Source organism: Sorex fumeus, unplaced genomic scaffold (assembly GCF_029834395.1).
Source record: "Sorex fumeus unplaced genomic scaffold, SorFum_2.1 ptg000177l, whole genome shotgun sequence".
NCBI classification, from domain to species: Eukaryota; Metazoa; Chordata; class Mammalia; order Eulipotyphla; family Soricidae; genus Sorex; species Sorex fumeus.
In genome coordinates, this window is record NW_026606234.1 from 1,916,248 (window position 1) to 1,937,030 (window position 20,783).

General features: G+C 49.3%; 1 protein-coding gene across 1 annotated transcript in view; it reads left to right on the top strand.

Moving 5' to 3' along the window:
• Positions 1 to 1,248: 1,248 nt before the first annotated feature.
• AMN1 (antagonist of mitotic exit network 1 homolog) overlaps positions 1,249 to 20,783 on the top strand; it is a 30,464-nt gene continuing 10,929 nt past the window's right edge. Inside the window, exons 1-2 of the mRNA XM_056107824.1 lie at positions 1,249 to 1,382; positions 18,790 to 18,922. Of these exons, the coding sequence (XP_055963799.1) occupies positions 1,312 to 1,382; positions 18,790 to 18,922 (204 nt within the window). The 5' untranslated portion in view covers positions 1,249 to 1,311. The remainder of the gene's footprint in view (positions 1,383 to 18,789; positions 18,923 to 20,783) is intronic.

Consider the following 20,783-nt stretch of genomic DNA (forward strand, 5'->3'; position numbering starts at 1 on the left):
CGTGTGAGGCGAGTGCATACTCTTTGGCTGCGTGGCTTTCTTGTTCCTGTTTTCAATTTCCCCAAGTTTCTTGGGGAAAGTTAAGGGGCACAAAGTCCTGATGATCCCATCACAGCTGGGACAAATCACTGCCATGGACCTACAAGCTGTGAAGCTGCGGCCCATAAGACTGAGGTATTCCTTACAGGACCCATCTGCCAGCCCCTGTTCTCCAACCACGGCTCCCACCTGCCAGTGAGGTCACTCCAAACTGGCTGCGGTGCCTAAGAGACCCTTTGGACGATCTCTATTCCCAGACAGCTGGACTCCGTGGTAGCACTGACCAGCCTTTCCCAAGAGTCCCTTGGGCAGAGCTGAGAGGCAGGCACAGCCCACAGGGCATGGCAAGAACTGCTCGGTGACCTGTGATCTGCCAGCTGTGTGCAGGTGTCCTGTCTTGCCAGAGCTGCATCAGCTGCTCTGCAGAGCCCCAGGCCGTGGCAGCTGCAGACCTCCCAAGGGCGGCCAAGCCCCGGCCCACCCTTCACTTCACTGGTCCAGTCGAGCTCTCGGCCCGAGCCCCTGCGGCCCTCTGCTGCTCAGTGCGGGCCCTCGGAGCAGCAGCCCAGCTCGGACACGGCCCAGCGCTGCAGCCGGGCGGCCTGAAACCCACCTTCGTCCACCTCCTGCCCCGAAGCCCCGCTCGCTCCGGCGGGGGCACTGACAGGCGGCGGGGCGCTGCCTCCTCCTCTCCCCGGTCCCCGAGGCGCGCGGGACTCAAATCCAAGACGCGGGAAAACTTGCTTTCCGGCACCCCCGATTCTTGGTACGATCTCGGCGACCCTCGTTGCCTCCCACCTCTCCCCCTTCGCCCCCCGAAACGGAGCCCTGCGACTGGCGGCTACCGGGCCCCCAACGGTGCAGCTGCTTCTTCTCTCCGGCTTCGCGGCGGCCGGAGGGCGGGCTGAGGGGTCGAGCAGCGAGGGGGTGGGTGCGGGGGGACGGAGAGCGCCCACGGCCGCCCCTCTCACCGCCGACGCCTCCGGAGGGCTCCGCGCCGCCCCGCGCCCGCGCATGCGTCGAGCGCGCCGCCCGCAGGCCCCGCCCCGCGGGCGCGGGCGTGACGTCACGCGTGTGCGCCGAGCGCTCCAGCGCCCGCAGGCCCGGCCCCGCCCGGCCCCGCCGGCGCAGCCGTGACGTCACGCGAGCGCGCCGCCCGCGGGTCCCGCCCCGCCAGGGCGGCATGACGTCACGCGCGTGCGCCGGCGCGGCCGTGGCGTCACGCGTGTGCGCCGCGCACGGGAGGCGGCCGGAGCGGTGGCCGCGGCCGTTATGGGGCCGCGCCGGAGGATGGCGAGCGTGGACGCGGTGTCGGGCGCCCGGGTCAGCCCGCTGCTGGACAAGTGAGTGCGCCGCGCCGCCCGGACGCGCTCGGGGGGCCTGGCGGGGCCCAGGGGCGGCAGGAGACCCTCCCCCCGGCCCGGGCCTGTCCCGCGTGCGACCACTCGGGCGCCCCTCGCCAGACCCCCGGCCCCGGTCCCGCTTGGGCGCCCCTCGGGAGCCGCTGAGGATGGAGCCGGGGCCGGCCCGGAGCAGGGGCGGGGTCCTCCCGCCGGCCCCTGCTGACCAGCCCTGGCTCCACTGGCCCTCGCTGACCAGTCCTGGCTCCGCCAGCCCCTGCTGACCAGCCCTGGCTCTGCCGGCCCCTGCTGGCCAGCCCTGGCTCCACTGACCCTTGCTGACCAGCCCTGGCTCTGCCAGCTCCTGCTGACCAGCCCTGGCTCTGCCGGCCCCTGCTGACCAGCCCTGGCTCCACTGACCCCTGCTGCCCATCCTGGTCCACTGGCCCCTGCTGACCTGCCCTGGCTCTGCCGGCCCCTGCTGACCAGCCCTGGCTCCACTGACCCTTGCTGACCAGCCCTGGCTCTGCCAGCCCCTGCTGACCAGCCCTGGCTCTGCCGGCCTCTGCTGGCCAACCCTGGCTCTGCCGGCCCCTGCTGACAAGCCCTGGCTCTGCCGGCCCCTGCTGACCAGCCCTGGCTCCACCAGCCCCTGCTGACCACCCCTGGCTCGTCTGACCCTTGCTGACCAGCCCTGGCTCCGCCGGCCTTTGCTGACCAGCTCTGTGATTCCTCTCCCTGCCAGCGCCCGCATAGCACTGTCAGGGCGCGGGCGTCCGCAGCCTGGACGTTGTCTGCGCAGCTGACCAAAGGGGCTTTTTGTCTGGGCCACGTCCTGACTAGCGCTCTGCTCTGGAGTGACCCCGACTGTGCTGGGGGGACCGTATGCCATGCAGAGGCCTATCTCTCTGGACTCAAGAGTTTCTGATTTCTTTCCCCTTTTGTTGACCATCCTTATTCTCTGATTGTGTGTCTTGTACACACCCTACGAGCTCTGCTCTTTGCCTCCGCTGTCTTCAGCATGGTCCCGGCTAGTTCCATGCAAGTTGCAGTGATTTTTAAGGGCTTCGTATTTTATGAGTTTTTACATTTATTTTAGTGCATCATTTTAGTAATTCTAGAGTTGAGTTTATAAATTTTACACTCCCCTAACAGGGTTTGAGACCTGTTTTTTTCTATACCCCTTCCCCCTCCAGGAATGTTTACTGTAGACCCCAGGATTAACAAAGGTGTTCATAATAGAGTTGCTACAGGCGTAACATGTTCCAACACCAATCCCATCACCAGCACCCCTTTCCCTCCACCAGCATCTCCATGTCGGTGTCTTTTGCAGTGGATTTTCCAATAAAATTCACATCTATCAAAAAGGTTATTAGAAACCACCAAGCAGTCAATACGTCATCTGAATAAAGATAGGTAACGTCGATAGTAGAGTGCATTCCTCAGATATATGAGGCCTTCAGCTAAATTCCTGGTTATAATATCCAAAAAATAGTAATTATAGGCTTTGGAAAGATTGGATCAGTTTCCTTTTTATCCTTTCTAGGACATCAGTAGTATGTATGAATAATTTAAATTTGTCAACACTAATCGTTTAACCACGTACCTCATCCTGTATTGTAAAATGCAACTTGAACCAGGCAGATGGCTCACAGGGCTGGCAGATGTGCTTAGCATGTGGGAATCTTGGATTTGATCCCGAGTTCTGCATGGTTCTCTGAGTACCACCAAGTATGGCCCAGAATCAAAATATTTTCATCCCTCTTTGAGGCACATTTTTTAAAATTTTTATTTACTTATTTATTTATTTATTTATTTGCTTTTTGGGTCACACCCAGCGATGCACAGGGGTTACTCCTGGTTCATGCACTCAGGAATTACTCCTGGCCGTGCTTGGGGGGCCATATGGGATGCTGAGAATCGAACCCGGGTTGGCCGCGTGCAAGGCAAACGCCCTACCCGTTGTGCTATCACTCCAGCCCCTTTGAGGCACATTTTAGATTTGCTACTCAAACTTGTACCTGAGATTATTTTGGGAGCAGAGCGTAGACTTCTGAAGCTGGTGGGCTGTAAGCCTTTCACTGTAGCATCAGTGCCTTGTAGTTTTGAAGCACACTGTCATTCCTTAGGATAGAATTAATGGGTACAGCAGTGAGCAGGGAATATCCAGGTGAGCTGACCTCAGTGTGGCACACATGTGGAAGCAAAAGTCAGAAGCTGTTTGGTCACTCCCCAGCACTGTTTCCCAGCCCAGTGTTGTTTGGTGTAGTCCAGGGAGCCCCCAAGCATCTCCAGCCGGAGCACCTACCCCAGCCCAGGCTGAGGATTGATAGGAATGGCCTTACCACAAAACAAAACACGGCGCGGTGAGGGCTGGAGAGATTGTACTGGGCTTCAGTGCTTGCTTTGCACGCTCTCGACCCCCATGCAATCTGGGCACCACCAGGAGTGACTCCTAAATACTACTGAGTGCGTCCTTACAAAAAAAGTCTAGGTTAGGGCTGGAGAGAGAGTACAGCAAGTAGGATGCTTGCCTGGCATGCAGCCGACCCAGGTCGGCTCCCCAATGGCTCCCTAATGGCTCCCCAAACACCACCAGGAGTGAGTTCTGAGTGCAAACCCAAGAGTTACCTCTGAGCACTGCTGACTGTGGCTGCAAACCAAAAAGCTAGGTTATAATTTTAGGGTCTGAAGAGTTAAGAGTCACGTTGATGTCTCCGGCGACTCAGCAGTCATGGCCATAAGCCACCTCTGGCTGGTGCCAGATAATCTTGTCATCGGCCACCATCCAGGTCGCATGTCCTTTTCTCCGGGAAGAGAGCATAACATAACACTCGCCATAACCATGCCACCGGACCCCGTGCCAGGCTGTTTCACTCAGGGCACCCCAGAATGGGGTGGGTGAGACCACTCCCTGCCCCAAGGGACCCAGCCCTGGCAGCTGAAAACCCAGAACCACTGCCATTCTCACAGCTGCTCTGCACACGCTCGGGCCGAGCCTCACCCACAAGTAAACCTATTCCTGGGTCACTAGGCCGAATTTGACACTTCATAGGATACCCCCTACCCATACTCCAAGAGGACCCAACTACATTTGATGGGATACAAAGTAGGAGGCACCCAACCTTCGAGGGAAATGCTATATTATTTAAGCTTTGGGGCAGGGATTAGGGTACAGAATGGAAATGTGGTGGGAAGGTGTATGGTGGTGGGATTGGTGTTTGAATATTAAATGTAATCAAATATTGTAAACTATGAAATAAAATTTTCTTTTAAAAAAGTCACTTTGACATAATTATTTCCTGTCCTGAAAACATAAATACTAGGAATGAGCAGTGAGATTATGATGTTACAGTTTTAATATGGTAAGGATGTGGGTTATGTTGTTTTGCGGGGAGGTTGGGGTTTAGTTTGTTTTTGAGCCACACCCACTGGTGCTCAGGGGCTAGTTTTTATCCTGAGCTTGTGCTGGACTGGGTTGGAAGTAAGGTTTGCTCCTGGCGTGCTCAGGGGTGGGGGAGAGTGGAGGAGATTTCCAAGACACTCGGGGGACCGTGCAGCACCAGGGATGAACCCCAGAGTCCCATGTGCTCGGCTCTCGAGCTCTCTGCAGTTCAGGGTGTTTTTTCTAAGCATTTGTGTTGGCTGCTATGATTGTTACGGTAACTATAGAGAAGGTGAAAAGATTTGCTTTTTCAGTTGGAGTTGCACCAATTTTTTGGGTTCCAAGATGAATTATTTCTATTTAGAAGATGTGTATATGGAGCACAAATGAACATTCCTTGCATACTTTATTGGTAAATATAAGTTACAAATTTCTGTTATAGGATTCATGTTTCTGTTTTTGTTTTTTGCTTTTTGGGTCACACCTGGCGATGCACAGGGGTTACTCCTGGCTCTGCACTCAGGAGTTACTCCTGACGGTGCTCAGGGGACCCTATGGAATGCTGGGAATTGAACCCACGCCAGCCGCGTGCAAGGCAAATGCCCTACCCGCTGTGCTATCTCTCCAGCCCCCAGGATTCATGTTTTATTACTCTGAGGTAGCAGTAAATGGGCACCAAAATGAGTCAGGGGTTAAGTGATAGGGGTTTTTTGTTTGTTTGTTTGTTTGTTTTGCTTTTTTTGGGGTCACACCTGGCGATGCATAGGGGTTACTGCTGGCTCTGACCTCAGGAATTACTCCTGGCAGTGCTCAGGGGACCATATGGGATGCCGGGAATCGAACCTGCGTCAGCCATATGCAAGGCAAACGCCCTACCTGCTGTGCTATTGCTCCAGCCCCTAAGTGATAGAATTAGGAGGGCTAATGAGTAGAAGCCAGCACAAGAGCATTTCTCACATAAATGATTTTATGCTGTATTGTGCTATGTGCGTTGTCCTGTTTTTGTAGGCATTAACATGTAAACAGTAGAGGCAGGGCCAATGATCAGTCGTATCAGAGTGTGGTGACATCAGAGCCTGAGTAGCACACACTCAGGTGTGTTTTCGAGGAAGCTGATCTGGTAGGTCTTGCTCCAGCCATCATGGTGCTGTGATTGTGAGCAGTGTTTGGAGCATGTGACCTCAAACCACAGTTCTGCATGAGTTCATTTGTGGTTTGAATTTGCTGAGCAAGAAATATGAAGCTTACAGTAGCTACTACGGGACTGTAGCTAATTAACTCTGGGGTGTTCGATAAGGAAGGCTGCAGGTCTTGGTGCCTGTGACCGATGGAAGAGATGAGAGTGATTTTAAGTCTTTGGGTGTGCCAAAGAAGTGCTTAGGGTTATTACCTTCGGGCCAGGATAAGGAGATGGCCGGCTCTGTAATGTTAGTGGCTTTGCTAATCATGGCTCACACTATGGACGGCCGCAGAATCTAGCTGGAGCTGCTGTGCTGAGGACCCACAGGGCTTTGGGTGGTCAAAGGTGTAGGTTGTAGAGAACTTCACTGTGAATTCTGCACATTCTAGTCCTAGGATCTAACAGTTTTGTGCAGCACATGAAGACCTTTTGCTATGAAGAATATTGAGCCATGAATCCCACCTGAGAATAGTTAGTGATGCGTCATAGTTTTCAGCAACAGTAGCATGTGGTGGCATGCCTCAGACAGCTGTAGTGGAGTTTGGAGCACGTGTGCAGTTTTCTTCTCTGAGCTGTGAAAAACTCAGGTCACAGACTCCTGGGAGGCTATAACACGCAGGCATTTAGGAGAGAGACTGGAGAAGGTTTAGTGGGAGGTCAGCTGCCATCAGCCACCTAATTCAAGTGTTAGGGGCTTAAATGAGAAAAAAAGATTAGAAGAAACTGGCAAAATCTGTCCAACTTATTGACCATCGGGTCAGGGTAAGAAGAATCCTGGCTCTGTGCTCAGAAACAACGCCTGTGGGGTTCAGGGGCCATATGGGATGCTGGGGGTTGAACCTGGGTTGACCACATGCAAGGCAAGACCCCTGTGTACTGTACTGTCTCTCTAGTCTCTGGTAAGAAATCTGAGAAACAGGATTATTCCATATTAGAGTCCTTTTTCCTGAACAAGTGGTGTGTGGTATGTGGCCACTGAAAGTATACCTCACCATCATTGATAAGTGGTCAATATGTTGGCTCATTGGCCTAAAGACGAAATGGCTGAAAGAAGATTATATTACCAAGATGAATTTATGAGGAGAGCTGTGAGGGTCCTAAGAGGGAGGTCCTGGAGATGGAATTTGCTGTGTGATAAGAGTTTATTAGTGGTTAGTTCTTATCATCTGAGTACAGGCTTGCTGGTAATGCAGACACATAGGCTAAAAGTTACTGTGAATTGAAGAATAGTTAAATAATGTTGTGAAGTTAATATTTATTAGGACAGTGTTCCTCCAGTTAGGTCAGTTATTGGGTGATGGGTGATAATGTTGGCTTGCAGTTGAAGTTATGGTAGGAAAAATAGATGAGTGGCTTTGACAAGCACTATCAGTGTCACCCAGTCTTCTCACTGAAGACTGAAGTGTTGTTCTGGGGCTTTGCAGGATGCGCAGCACCCTAAATCTCTACTAACAGAGATGAACTCTTTCCAAGTCACTTCTGATACTCTTGTTCCTAAGATACTGTTGTTTTGGGGGGCTGGAGCAATAGCACAGTGGGTGGGGCCTTGCATGCGGCTGACCCGGGTTCCATTCTCAGGTCCCATATAGTCCCCTAGCACCGCTAGGGGTGATTCCTGAGCGCAGAGCCAGGAGTAAACCCTGTGTATCTCTGGGTGTGACGCAAAAAAAAAAAAATACTATTGTTTTTGCCGGGTTGTTTTCAGAAGTCATAAATCCGTCATAAATATTTTGCAGGAATAATAATGCACAAATAGACATCGATGTCCCTGTTCCTTTATGGTAGTGCCCAGTACAAAGAACTAGAAATGATGACTTGTATGCTGTCTCTAGAAATGAACAGAAAGATGTCACCATCCAGGTGGCCCCAGATACTCTCTTCCAGTTTATTTAAGGACCCCTCACCCTGTGTTTAAAAGCATTACCATTAAGATGCCCAGCTGGACAGTGACTTCAAGGGTCCTCAGCTTATCCTGATGGACTGAACCAATGCAACCAAGCAGAAACCTTCCTGACTTCTTTCTTCATCTACTTCTGGTTTTAGAAATACTCTCCTGAAGCAAAGGGAAGGCAACGGGCTTTCCAACAAGAGCTTTTTCTCTTTTATTGTAAAATCTCTAGTATGTGTGTGAGTGATAGTTTGGATAGGGGTTAAAGAGCTCTTGCCTTGCATGTGGCTGACCCGGATTCAAGCCTCAACTCTGTGTGTTTCCCTAATCTCAGAGACAGAAGCAGTTCCTTAGCACTGCTGGGTGTGACCCCAATACTAAACCAAACCAAACCTGCGTGATGGTCTTTGGTTTCCTGCTCACGTCAGACCAAAAAGCCAATACTGGGGATCGCCTCTGGAAAGAGAAAGACATTTGGAAGTGAGATGTGGAGAAAAATGTTATGTTGTTTTGTGGTAGACACCAGTTGTTACTGTGTCTGCTTATAAAGGAATGCATTTTCAGATTTGTGAAGTCATGCAGTGGGCGTGAGTAAATGGGGAGAAAGACCGAACAGATTTGTGAGCCAGTAAATAGAATTAGACTTCATACTTGTTCTTTAGAGTTGAAGATGGCTAGTGTTAGTTGTTTTGTTAGTTGTATTAATAAATAGAAATTAAGTTTAGGGGTGAATAAAATGCTTGGAGTGTAATTATTGGACTAGTGAAAGGTGAATAAATTTTGATGAATATTACTTATAAGCGGTTTATGTATTGAGTTGAGTAGGTTTGGGGCCACACCCTGTGATGTTCAAGTCTTACCCCTGACTCTGTGCTCAGGGATCCTTTCTGGTAGTATTCAGGCGATCATAAGTGTTGGATATTAACCCTCAGTGTTTTAGGCTTCATCAGTGAATGCCCCTTTTCCTCCTCTCAGAGAAGCTTGTCCTGCCCTTGCTAGCATCCCTAATTTAAAGTATCTTTAATCTTTCCTTTGTATTTTACTTCTCCTTGTAACAGTTACCCCAGTCAATCTTGATTACATATAAGCCAAAACTTTCTGGTAATTCTGGACTTTGTATTTGTACTGTTTTGTATTTGAAGTGCTGTGCATTTGTACCTGCATTCCTGTTTCCCCTATTGCCTTTGTATATTTTACTATAGAGCAATGTTACTTGGTTAAACACAGAAAGACCATTAATGCTATGATCCTAATATTTGGGAGTTGATTGACTCTGAAATATATCTACTCCTGGGCATAATTAATTGGTCATAACTACTTGACTCAGGCTTCAGTTGTGGTAGTTCCTAACAGCCCAAAAGGGAGATCTCCCCATGGGACAGGGATGGACCCAGGGCAAGTGGCAAAGCTACCCCGGCACCAAAATGGGACATTCTAGAAAGCATAAATGCATGATCTAGATGCAAGCTGTTATGACTTAAGAGACAAACCCCCATGGGGAAGGACAAGCTGAACTGGCCTGAGGACTTAGTCTGGGGTTTACGGTAAAAGCCTTGCTTGTTCTCAGAGCCCAGAGAACTAAGTTTGGGGATCCTTGTCTCTTACTGTGTTTATCCAAACAACTGCAAGTATTGACAACATATACAACAGAGGGAAAGCAACAGCCCCCACATTTTACTTTGTAAACTCACAATAAGGGATCATTAGTGACCTGTACTTTTTAGAGTTGGAGGATTATGGCTTTCTTGTGTTATATAAAGGATTCATTGTGGTTGTGAGTTCAAAAAGTGTGGGCGTGTGACACAGTCAGGTGGTAGCCGTGGTAGCCGAGAACCCCAGGCCAGCCAGTTGTCAGCCAATAGCAACAGGGAATGAGACCCCAGGCTGGTTGGTAATCAGTGACTGTATATTTCCATTTCCTCCTCCTTAGAGCGTTGGATATAGAAACCATGCAGGGTGGAGGCACACATAGGTGGGATTGAACTTTATTATAACAATAAACATGTAAAGTCTTCCTTCAGGGGAAGTTCTTCTAGAAGATTAACTCAAGGACAAAATCTCATCTGGGGGTTCAGCACTCTAGATTACTAGGAGATCCACTCAAAGGTGAGGTTCCATCTATGGACATATTGCTTTCTTCTTTCCTTAGCTAGTAATCCATTTAAACAATCTATCGAATTTTTGTCTTACTAATCACAAATCACAAATCATCCTGTTAATCGTCAATTGCCTCGAGCAGGCCCCAGTAACGTCTCCTTCATCCTAGCCCTGAGATTATATTCAAGGCTCTTTAGGAGAATGAGACCCATCATTGTTACTGGTATTTGGCATATTGGATACGCCACAGGGAGTTTGCCAGACTCTGCCGTGTGGGCAGGCTACATTCGGTAGCCTGGAATTCAGTAGCGTGACTTTGTCCCTCTGCCAGTACCTTCATGTGTGCGGAGAGTGGTCTCAGCATGGTGGTGGCTGGTCCTGGAGGTCTTCGGCTGCCGGAGCCCTGGTCGGGGCGGGGAGGAAAGCTCAACCCGCTCCCCTCCAAGGGGCCCCGGCGAGGAACAGCCAGGCGCGGGGGCAGGAGACTGCACTGGTCTCGTCCGGGAGCTGGATTTTATAGTCTCTGAGTCTTGGCCATTGATGGGATTACACGGCGCCAGAGGGCCAGGTGGTGGGTGTGACCCCCGCCTACTGGAATTTGGAGGATCTGGGTGGAGGATGCTCGACTCCAATCTGAGTAGGCTTGGAGATCTCGGCCCCGGAACCCGCGTGGCTTTGTCCCTCTGCCAGTACCTTCATGTGTGCGGAGAGTGGTCTCAGCATGGTGGTGGCTGGTCCTGGAGGTCTTTGGCTGCCGGAGCCCTGGTCGGGGCGGGAAGGAAAGCTCAACCCGCTCCCCTCCAAGGGACCCCAGCGGCGGAGGACAGTCAGGCGCGGGGGCAGGAGACTGCTGTCTTACTAATATTTCTAATCATTTTGTATGAACACAGTAAGAGATATATTAAGCTTAAAGGTTGGCTCTTCCTGGGGACATTTCACTATATATCCCAGACTACAGTCCTCAGGCCAGGCTAGTCTTTCCTAACCCCAGCAGAGTCTTTATTCAGTTACTTCTTTTTGGGTCGTGACAGTTTGTTTCATGTCTAGGCTCTTAAGTTACACATTTTGTGGCTTTTTGGGGCTCTTATAGTTCTTATACTTAGTCCATCCCTTTTCAATGTCAGGGTAGCTTACAGCTTGCCCTAGGTCCATCCAAGTCTCTTGCTGGGACCCTCCTTTTGGGGGTGTTAGGAAATAAGGGCAACCGAGTCTTAAGTAAATATGATGAATGCCCAGGAGTAAATATTATTCAGAGTCTATAAATTCCATGTTACAAAAGCATAGCATCAACTGTCTTCCTGTTTCTGTATAAAAAAAGACATTGCTAAATCATGAAAAGAGAAAAAGCAATATGGGATTAGGAGTGCCTGATGGAACTGGGTGTGACTCAGGAGCACTGCTGTGGGAGTAACTCAGTAAACCTAAGCTCCCTGCAGGAAGAACAAGGACAAATTAATGTTTATCTAACAATGGTGGTTAAAATTAAAGCTAAGCCAAACAGTGGGCAGAATTGGTTCAAACTTTGTGATCCTTAGAAGTCTGAAGAATTTTCATTCATTCATTCATTCATTCATCCTGTTATTCGTCGATTGCCTCGAGCAGGCCCCAGTAACGTCTTTTTCATCCTAGCCCTGAGATTATATTCAAGGCTCTTTAGAAGAATGAGATCCATCATTGTTACTGGTATTTGGCATATTTGGTACGCCACGGGGAGTTTGCCAGACTCTGCCCTGTGGGCAGGCTACAATCAATAGCCTGCAAGTTTGTCCAAAGTAGGAATGAGATAATGAGATGTCATAAAAAGATGTCCTGATAAGATGTCGAGTGGCCGGATTTGCGGCCGCGCGGTTCCGGGAGCTGGATTTTATAGTCTCTGAGTCTTGGCCGTTGATGGGATTACACAGCGCCAGGGGGCCAGGTGGTGGGTGTGACCCCCGCCTACTGGAATTTGGAGGATCTGGGTGGAGGATGCTCGACTCCAATCCGAGTAGGCTTGGAGATCTCGGCCCCGGAACCCGCGTGGCTTTGTCCCTCTGCCAGTACCTTCATGTGTGCGGAGAGTGGTCTCAGCATGGTGGTGGCTGATCCTGGAGGTCTTTGGCTGCCGGAGCCCTGGTCGGGGCGGGGAGGAAAGCTCAACCCGCTCCCCTCCAAGGGGCCCCGGCGAGGAACAGCCAGGCGCGGGGGCAGGAGACTGCACTGGTCTCGTCCGGGAGCTGGATTTTATAGTCTCTGAGTCTTGGCCGTTGATGGGATTACACGGCGCCAGGGGGCCAGGTGGTGGGTGTGACCCCCGCCTGCTGGAATTTGGAGGATCTGGGTGGAGGATGCTCGACCCCAATCCGAGTAGGCTTGGAGATCTCGGCCCCGGAACCTGCGTGGCTTTGTCCCTCTGCCAGTACCTTCATGTGTGCGAGAGTGGTCTCAGCATGGTGGTGGCTGGTCCTGGAGGTCTTTGGCTGCCGGAGCCCTGGTCGGGGCGGGGAGGAAAGCTCAACCCGCTCCCCTCCAAGGGGCCCCGGCGAGGAACAGCCAGGCGCGGGGGCAGGAGACTGCACTGGTCTCGTCCGGGAGCTGGATTTTATAGTCTCTGAGTCTTGGCCGTTGATGGGATTACACAGCGCCAGGGGGCCAGGTGGTGGGTGTGACCCCCGCCTACTGGAATTTGGAGGATCTGGGTGGAAGATGCTCGACTCCAATCCGAGTAGGCTTGGAGATCTCGGCCCCGGAACCCGCGTGGCTTTGTCCCTCTGCCAGTACCTTCATGTGTGCGGAGAGTGGTCTCAGCATGGTGGTGGCTGGTCCTGGAGGTCTTTGGCTGCCGGAGCCCTGGTCAGGGCGGGGAGGAAAGCTCAACCCGCTCCCCTCCAAGGGACCCCGGCGAGGAACAGCCAGGCGCGGGGGCAGGAGACTGGATGTCACCAGCAAGGCCATGACCGAAGTGCTGGCCCGGACCATTGAATACCTGCAGCCCAACCCAGCCTCGCGGGCCAATCTGACCATGCTGAACACGGTGTCGAAGATCCGTGGGCAGGTGAAGAACTCCGGCTACCCGCAGTCCAAGGGGCTGCTGGGTGAGTGCATGCTCCGCCACGGCAAGGAACTGGGCGGCTAGTCCAACTTCGGCGACGCCCTGCTGGATGCAGGGGAGTCCATGAAGTGCCTGGCCGAGGTGAAGGACTCCCTGGACATCGAGGTCAAGCAGAACTTCATCGACCCGCTCTAGAACCTGTGCGACAAGGACCTGAAGAATTTGAGATTGCTAAAAGGGTTGGAGTTCATGCTTTGGATGCGGGGTGCCCTAGCTCAGTCCCCAACACCTTTTGGTCTCCAGGCCACTACTGGTAGAAACCCCACTTCTGTGCTGGGGTAGCCTCTGAGCACCAAAACAAAACAAAATGGTCTGGCCCCAAACAAAACTGCGTTTTTCTTACACCAATCCTCTGCATCTCCACAGGCCCACATCCAGGTGCTCATTCCCCCTCCAGATGGTGACCTCCCAGCTGGCAAGCCTGGTGCCCTTTTGGAACTAGAAGCAGGTTCTCCTCCCTTCCATCTTGAACTCACAGCTGCGTCCTCGAATGCATCACACACACACTCGTGAACTCACAGGTGGCGTCCCTGTGAGTTCCGGATGTGGGACATGCGCAAAGCATGTATCGGTGGCAGAGAATCACCTCCCTGGCCTCCCCAGCAGAGGAACAAAGAGACAGGACCACAGACAATGACCCATTTAATGCAGAGCTGATAGCATACTAGCAGAACTTGTAAAGGGGTTCAAGGTATAGGACTGCACATAGGTCAGGGATAAACACAGCAAGAGATGTAGATTCCAAAACTTGGTCCTCTGGGCTCTGAAGGCAAGCAGGGCTTTTACCATACATCCCAGAGTAAGTCCTCAGGTCAGTTCAGTTTGTCCTTCCCCATGGGGGTCCTATCTCTTAAGTCATAACAGTTTGTATCAAGATCATGCTTTTATGCGTTCTAGAATGTCCCATTTTGATGCTGGAGTAGCTTGACTGCTCACCCCAGCTCCCTCCCAGTCCCACGGCGGGACCTCCCTTTTGGGGTGTTTGGAGCCATGGCAACTGAAGCCTGACTCAAGTAACTATGATGGATGGCCAGGAGTAGGTATATTTCAGTCATTCAACTCCCAAACATTAAAGGCACAGCATTAATGGCTTTCTTTGTTTAAGCAAAGAACATTGCTCCATAGTAAAATATGAAAAGACTATAGGAGAAATAGAAAAGCAAGTAATTCACTTCAAATACAAAGCCCAGAATCACCAAAGTTTTGGCTCATATGTTATCAAGATTGACCTGGGAAACTAGGACAGTGAGAGGTAAAACACGAAGGAAAGGTTAAAGATAAACTTTAGCTTACAGATGCTAGCAAGAGCACAGTAAACTTCTCTGGAAGGAGGGAAAGGGCCAATTCACTGATGAAACCTAAACACTTAGGATTAGTATCCAACACCTAATTAACTGAATCAGAAATGAAAAGGGGGACATCACAGAAGATATAGAAATTTAGAGGATCATTCTAGAGTACTTTGAGAATCTTTATGCCCACAAAACGAGAGAATCCAAAAGAATAAATTCGGGCTGAAGAAATAGAACAGTGGATAGGGCAGTTGCCTTGTACATGCCAGCCCGGGTTCGATTCTCGGCATCCCATATGGTCCCCCGAGCACGCCAGGAGTGGTTCCTGAGCACAAAGCCAGGAGTAACCCGTCAGCAATGAAAAAAAAGGGGGGGAGGGATAAATTCTTGGACTCCTCCCAAGACAGAACCAAGATGATTTGGAATACCTGAACAGACCTATCACTATTGAGGAAATTGAAATGGTAATCAGTTGAAATGGTAATCAAGTCTTCCCCAAAACAAAACCCCAGTCCAGATGGATTGACTGGTGCCAATTTTCTATAAAGACTTCTGCCAATCATTTTCAAACTCTTTCAAGAATCCGAAGAAACGTAAACACTCCCAAATAGTTTCTATAAAGCAAACATACCAAAATTAGAGAGAGGCATCACAAAAAAAAGATGAAGTAAAAAAAAAGAATTATAATAATTATTGGCCAATCTTCCTAATGCAGTGATCCTCAACAGAATACTAGCAAATAGAATTCAACAGCTCATCAGAAAGATCATACACCATGTCCAAGTGGGATTCATACCAGGAATGCAAGGATGATTTAATACATATAAGTCAATCAGTGTACTACTTATCAAAAAAAGAAAATCATATGAGTAGACACAGAGAAAGCATTTGACAAGATCCAGTACCCATTCATGCTAAAAACTCTTAACCAAATGGGAATTGAAGAGACTTTACTTGGTATAGTCAAAGCCATTTACTCCAGGCCCACACAACTTCCCTCTAGTATCAGGCACAAGGTAAGTTTGACTATTCTTTTGACTTCTATAGTACTAGAAGTACTTGCCATAGCAACGAGGCAAGAAAAAGATATAAAGGGCATCAAAATAGGAAAGGAAGAATTCAAGCACTATTTGTGTATAATATGACATTTAAAAAATCCTAAAAACTATACCAAAAATTTCCTGTAATCAATATATTAATGTATTAAAGTAGCAGACTACACAAAATTAATACACAAAAGTCCATGGCTTTTCTATATACAAATAATGAAAGAGTCACTGTCACTGTCCTCCCATTGTTCATCGATTTGCTCGAGCGGGCCCAGTAACATTGTGAGACTTGTTACTGTGTTTGGCATATCGAATACATTTAAAAAGCAGTCCCAGTCACAACTATACCTCAGAAAATCAGTACCTAAGAGTCAGTTTTAAAGAAGTGAAAGCCCATACAAAGAAAACTATAAAACACTACTTCCTCTCCGGCACGGCCACGGCCCCGGAGGCACAAGGACTTAGCACAGAGAACCAGCCGCTTGGAGCAGAAAAGCAAATGGACTTGTGTTGATCCGCGCCACCAAGCCTGCCCAGAGGGGGAAGGGCGTTGACCGGCCCGCCCGCTCCTCTCTGGAAAGAAAGATGGCGGCCGCACGGGAGCCTTGTGGAAAGCGGGTTTGAGCCGGGCTCGGGGAAGCGGCGGGGACCTCATGGGAAGGGGGGCTTTGTGGGCCGTCCCCCACGCCCCACCGAGGTCGCCAGCTGCCCCCCACGAGCGGCTCTCCGGCACGGCCACGGCCCCAGGGCACAGAAATCAATCTCTTAACTAGCTAACTTTTAATAGAAATTCTTCCAGGGTCAATAAGTAAAATAGCAGAAATTCAAAACCGCGCGGCCGCTATCGCGGCCGTGCGACATCATTTTATTCTTAAACCAAGTTGTAGAAAGCAAATCATTTCACAACGCTGTTTCAGCATGTCTGATTGGGGGGTGGGGGTGGGTCGTAAACTCTAAACAATAATTGTGCATCTTCTATCGAAATAATCTATCTAGTCAAAGTAGATAGAGTATTAACTAGAACTCATCTGCCTCATAAGAATTGGGAGGGGTGGGAGGTGGGGGTCTATTGGGGTTCGGGGTTAAAAATGAGTATTGGTAAAGGGAAATGTGTTCGGTATCTACATGACTGAGACCTAAACCCGAAAGCTCTGTAACTTTTCCCACAGTGATTCAATAAATAAATAAATTATATATTAAAAAAAAAAAAAAAAAAAAAAAAAAACACTACTTCAAGAAACAAAAGGACACACCGAAATGGAGATACATCCCCTGCTCATGGATTGGGAGGACTAACATCAAAATGGCAATACTCCCCAAAGTACTGTACAAATTTAATGTAGTTCCTATAAGGATACTCACACATTTTTCAGAAAAATCAACACTCTTGAAATTTATATGGAACAATAAATCCAGTCCCCATGAACAGCTGAAGTGATCCTTGGGAAAAAGAAGATGGGAGGCATCACCTTCCCCAGCTTCAAGCTGTACTACAAAGCAGTAGTAATTAAAACAGTATGGTATTGGAATACAGACAGACCCACGGACCAATAGAATAGAGTTGAATATACTGAGACAGATCTTCAGGTATATCATCAGTTAGTCTTCGATAAAAGGTAAGGTAAAGGTAAAGGCCCTCCCGTTGATCGTCGATTTGCTCAAGCGGGCCCAGTAACGTCTCCATTGGAGACTTTGTTGTTACTGTGTTTGGCATATCGAATACGTCACGGGGAGCTTGCCAGGCTCTGCCCTGCAGGCGAGATACTCTTGGTAGCTTGCCGGGCTCTCCGGGAGGGGCGGAGGAATCGAACTCGGGTCGGCCATGTTGGCTGCGTGCAAGGCAAACACCCTACCGCTGTGCTATCGCTCAGTGGACCAAGGAAAGCCTCTTCAATAAGTGGTGCTGGGAAAACTGGTAAGCCACACCAAAATCAAACAGGAAAAGAATTAAGCCCTCTTTCTAATGCTGTGCATAAAAGTCAAGTCAAACTGGATTGAAGACCTTGATATTAGACCTGAATCCACAAAGTACATACAGGAAAATGTAGGCAACACTCTCCGTGACACTGGAGCTGAAGGCATCTTCAAGAATGAAACTCCACTAAATAAAGGAAAGAAACGCAGCTGCATTAAACTAAGAAGCTTGTGTATGTCAAAGGGAATGACGGCCAGGATACAAAGACAGCTAAGGAATGGGAGAAACTACCATAACACTCATCTGATAAAGGGTTGTTAATACCCAAGATATGGGTATTAAGAAAGGGACTCTGATTCACTGCTGGTGGGAATGTCAACTGGTCCAGCCTTTTGGGAAAACAGTACGGATAGTCCTCAGAAAAACTAGGAATTGAGCTTCCATATGACCCAGCAATACTCATTTTGGGAATATACTCTGGTGGCTCAAAAATAATGCAGAAAGGCCATCTGCACTCCTGTGTTCACTGCAGCACCCCTGAGTGCCTGAGAACAGACCACTTGATAAACTATGGTACATCTACACAATGGAATACTATGCGGTCACCAGGAAAAAATAAGTCATGAAATTCGCTCATACATGGATGCACATGGGCAGTATCATACTGAGTGAAATGAGTCAGAAGAAGAGGGACAGAAAATGATCCCGCTCATTTGTGGAATAGTGGATGTGTGTGTGTGTGTGTGTGTGTGTGTGTGTGCGCGTGTGTGTGTGTATGGCCTTCCTTCCTGTGGCCTCCTTGTGGGTAATTGGTAGCATCTGAGGCAGAAGTTAAGTCAGATGTGCTTTAATGCCCGGCTTTCCTCGGAGTTGCAGGCCAGCCTGAGAAACACAGCTGTTGTGTCTGATCTCTGCTCACCCGAGAACCTTGTCATGCAGACATGGCCCCTTCTCTGCGTTGATCCTCTCTGGGATTTGTAGTTCTGGTGGAATTTTTGCAACTAGAGTAATTTCTCTAATGATGGTGTTATCTGTCTAATCTTAAAGGAATTAACAAAGATGCCTTATTAAATTCGGTAAAATTTATCAGTTAGTGATCCCTAGCTTAATGCTTCTTTAGATGATGTTTTTGTCTTAAGAATTAAAGAGACTAACTTAGAAAAAACTCCAGGTTGTTTGTTGGTAGTAAATGAGCATTGGACACTGCTGAAGGGATTGCTGTTGGAATATTGAAACTCAATCGTAAACATATCTTTGTGACTTTATAATACATGGGGAGCCAATAAAACTTTAATGTCAAAAGATGTTTTAAATAAATCAGTGCAGTGTGCTGTGGAACAGTGTGGAAGGACATCATGTCACAGCCAGCAGCCTCTGGCCTCGGTGAGGGAGCCAAGCGGCCAGTGTTGGCCCAAGATGGGAAGGCCTAGTGCCAACAGAACATCACAAGCGGGTGTTCAGAGCCAGTGTCCTGACACTAATTCTCACTAATTCTATCGTATTTGCTTTTCAGATGCCTTTGGTACTTTGCGAAAAATATTTCCAGATACATCACAGAGGTTAGGCCTTTGCCTCCCAACATAAAAGACCGACTGCTAAAAATAATGAGCCTGGAGGGGCAGATAACAGATTCCAACATAAGTGCGGTAAGAAAGCAAGCACATTTGGTTTCACTATTTTCATTCTGTTTCAGAGTTTTGGAGCAATGATCAATAGTAGGGTCCATGATCTTTTGAAAATCTAAGCGAGCATTGCTGTTTTTTTCCTCCAGAAGGCCCCAAAGACCCACGTGTGATACTCCCTCGAGGCCCGTCCCACCCTGCTCGGTCAGTCTCCCATCCCTGTCATGGTCACACCAGCATCCCTAGTCTCCTTGTTTTTAAGAGGCTTTAAACTCTGTGATCAGCTGGAAGCGCAGTGACTGTAAAAAGGCAAACCCCAGAGAGACCCGGAGGTGACGGTGTCTCGCCTCAGTGCCCCTGCAGCCACACCTGCCCTTCTCCTCCGACTGCGTCCGCCAGTCCCATGCCAGGTCTACCAGCCCTGCAGTGTGACAAGGTCCATGCACGGTGGAAGGACAGTCAAGAAATGTTTCTTCCTGGAACAAGACAATGGCCTCCTGCCCCCCAGTTCTTGGCATCAACGTACTTCCATACGTGCCTTGTGGTTGATCCATATGTTTAGTCCTGGGAGTTCCAGGAAAATGATGATTGGAAACTTGGCCCTTTAAAAATATGTGACAAGATATAAACTAGTTGGGTCTGTGAGGAAACCTACGAATGGCTTACAGAAATGTGAATTGACATTTACACAAACACCTAACAATGCATTAGGCAATCAGAAAGTGGAAGACAAAATAGAAATTAAAAAGCCCCCTCTGGGCCCCGAATTAGGAGGAGTGCAGTGCCCACCATAATGACTAAACATGTGACACAGTGAACCTTTGGCAAAGAATGAGGCGCAGCAGGCCATTGTGTTTGTTAAATATAAAACAAAAGACTGATCTTATAAGGCAGATTAGAACCTGGAGTCATTGGTGGGGAAAGAGTTGGTTACAGTTTAACGAGAAAGAACAAAGGGACCCGGAGATCCTGAAAGCCTTAAAACGTGTCCTAGGATTATTCAAAATATAGTTAGATATAAATCAGTGTCTAATGAACCCTTTGTGCTAAGTTGACGTGTTTATGAGTTGTATTTGTGAACTCTGCATGCTTTGCTTGAGCGACTTATTTTTATTTATTTTTGTTTGTTTGTTTGTTTTTTACTTTTGGGTCACACCCAGCGATGCACAGGGGTTACTCCTGGCTCTACGCTCAGGTATTACCCCTGGTGGTGCTCAGGGGACTATATGGGATGCTGGGACTCGAACCTGGGCTGGACTACATGCAAGGCAAACACCCTACCTGCTGTGCTATTGCTCCAGCCCCGAGCAACTTATTTTTAATCCCATGCAACCACACCAAGTGAGACAGGAAGCTTCTTGCCTAATCTCCTGCTGTAATGAAGTCATAAGTTAGATGCATACGTAGAAAATGAATGTCAGCATAGACACAAAATGAAATAAAGCAGAGATCTCCTTCAACACCTGAGGAAGTTTGTTCGTGTTCTTTCACCGATGCCACCAGCCCACCTTCATGGGTCCTAAAAATTCGTCGCAGCTGGACTGTGGCAGTCCCCGCTCACTGAGCCAGAGGAATAGGCTGTGTCATGTGACAGACGAGACAAGGGGACAGCCAGCACCAGCCTGACAGACCCAGGATCCCATCACAAAACTGGGATGGCCAGAGCAAGGGGTGCCGGGGGGGCTGGGACAGACGGGTAGTGGCTGGGGTGGGGACAGATGGGCAGTGACTCAACACGGGAACAGGTCCTCACATCACGCACATCAGTGTCGGAGACCAAGCGGCTCGGCGTCAGGAAAGTGTCCTCCTTCAGAACCGTTGGGAACCATCATAGGGGGAAGAGCAAGGTGACTGCAGCCTCCAGACGGCTGTGGGCCTTCGGGTG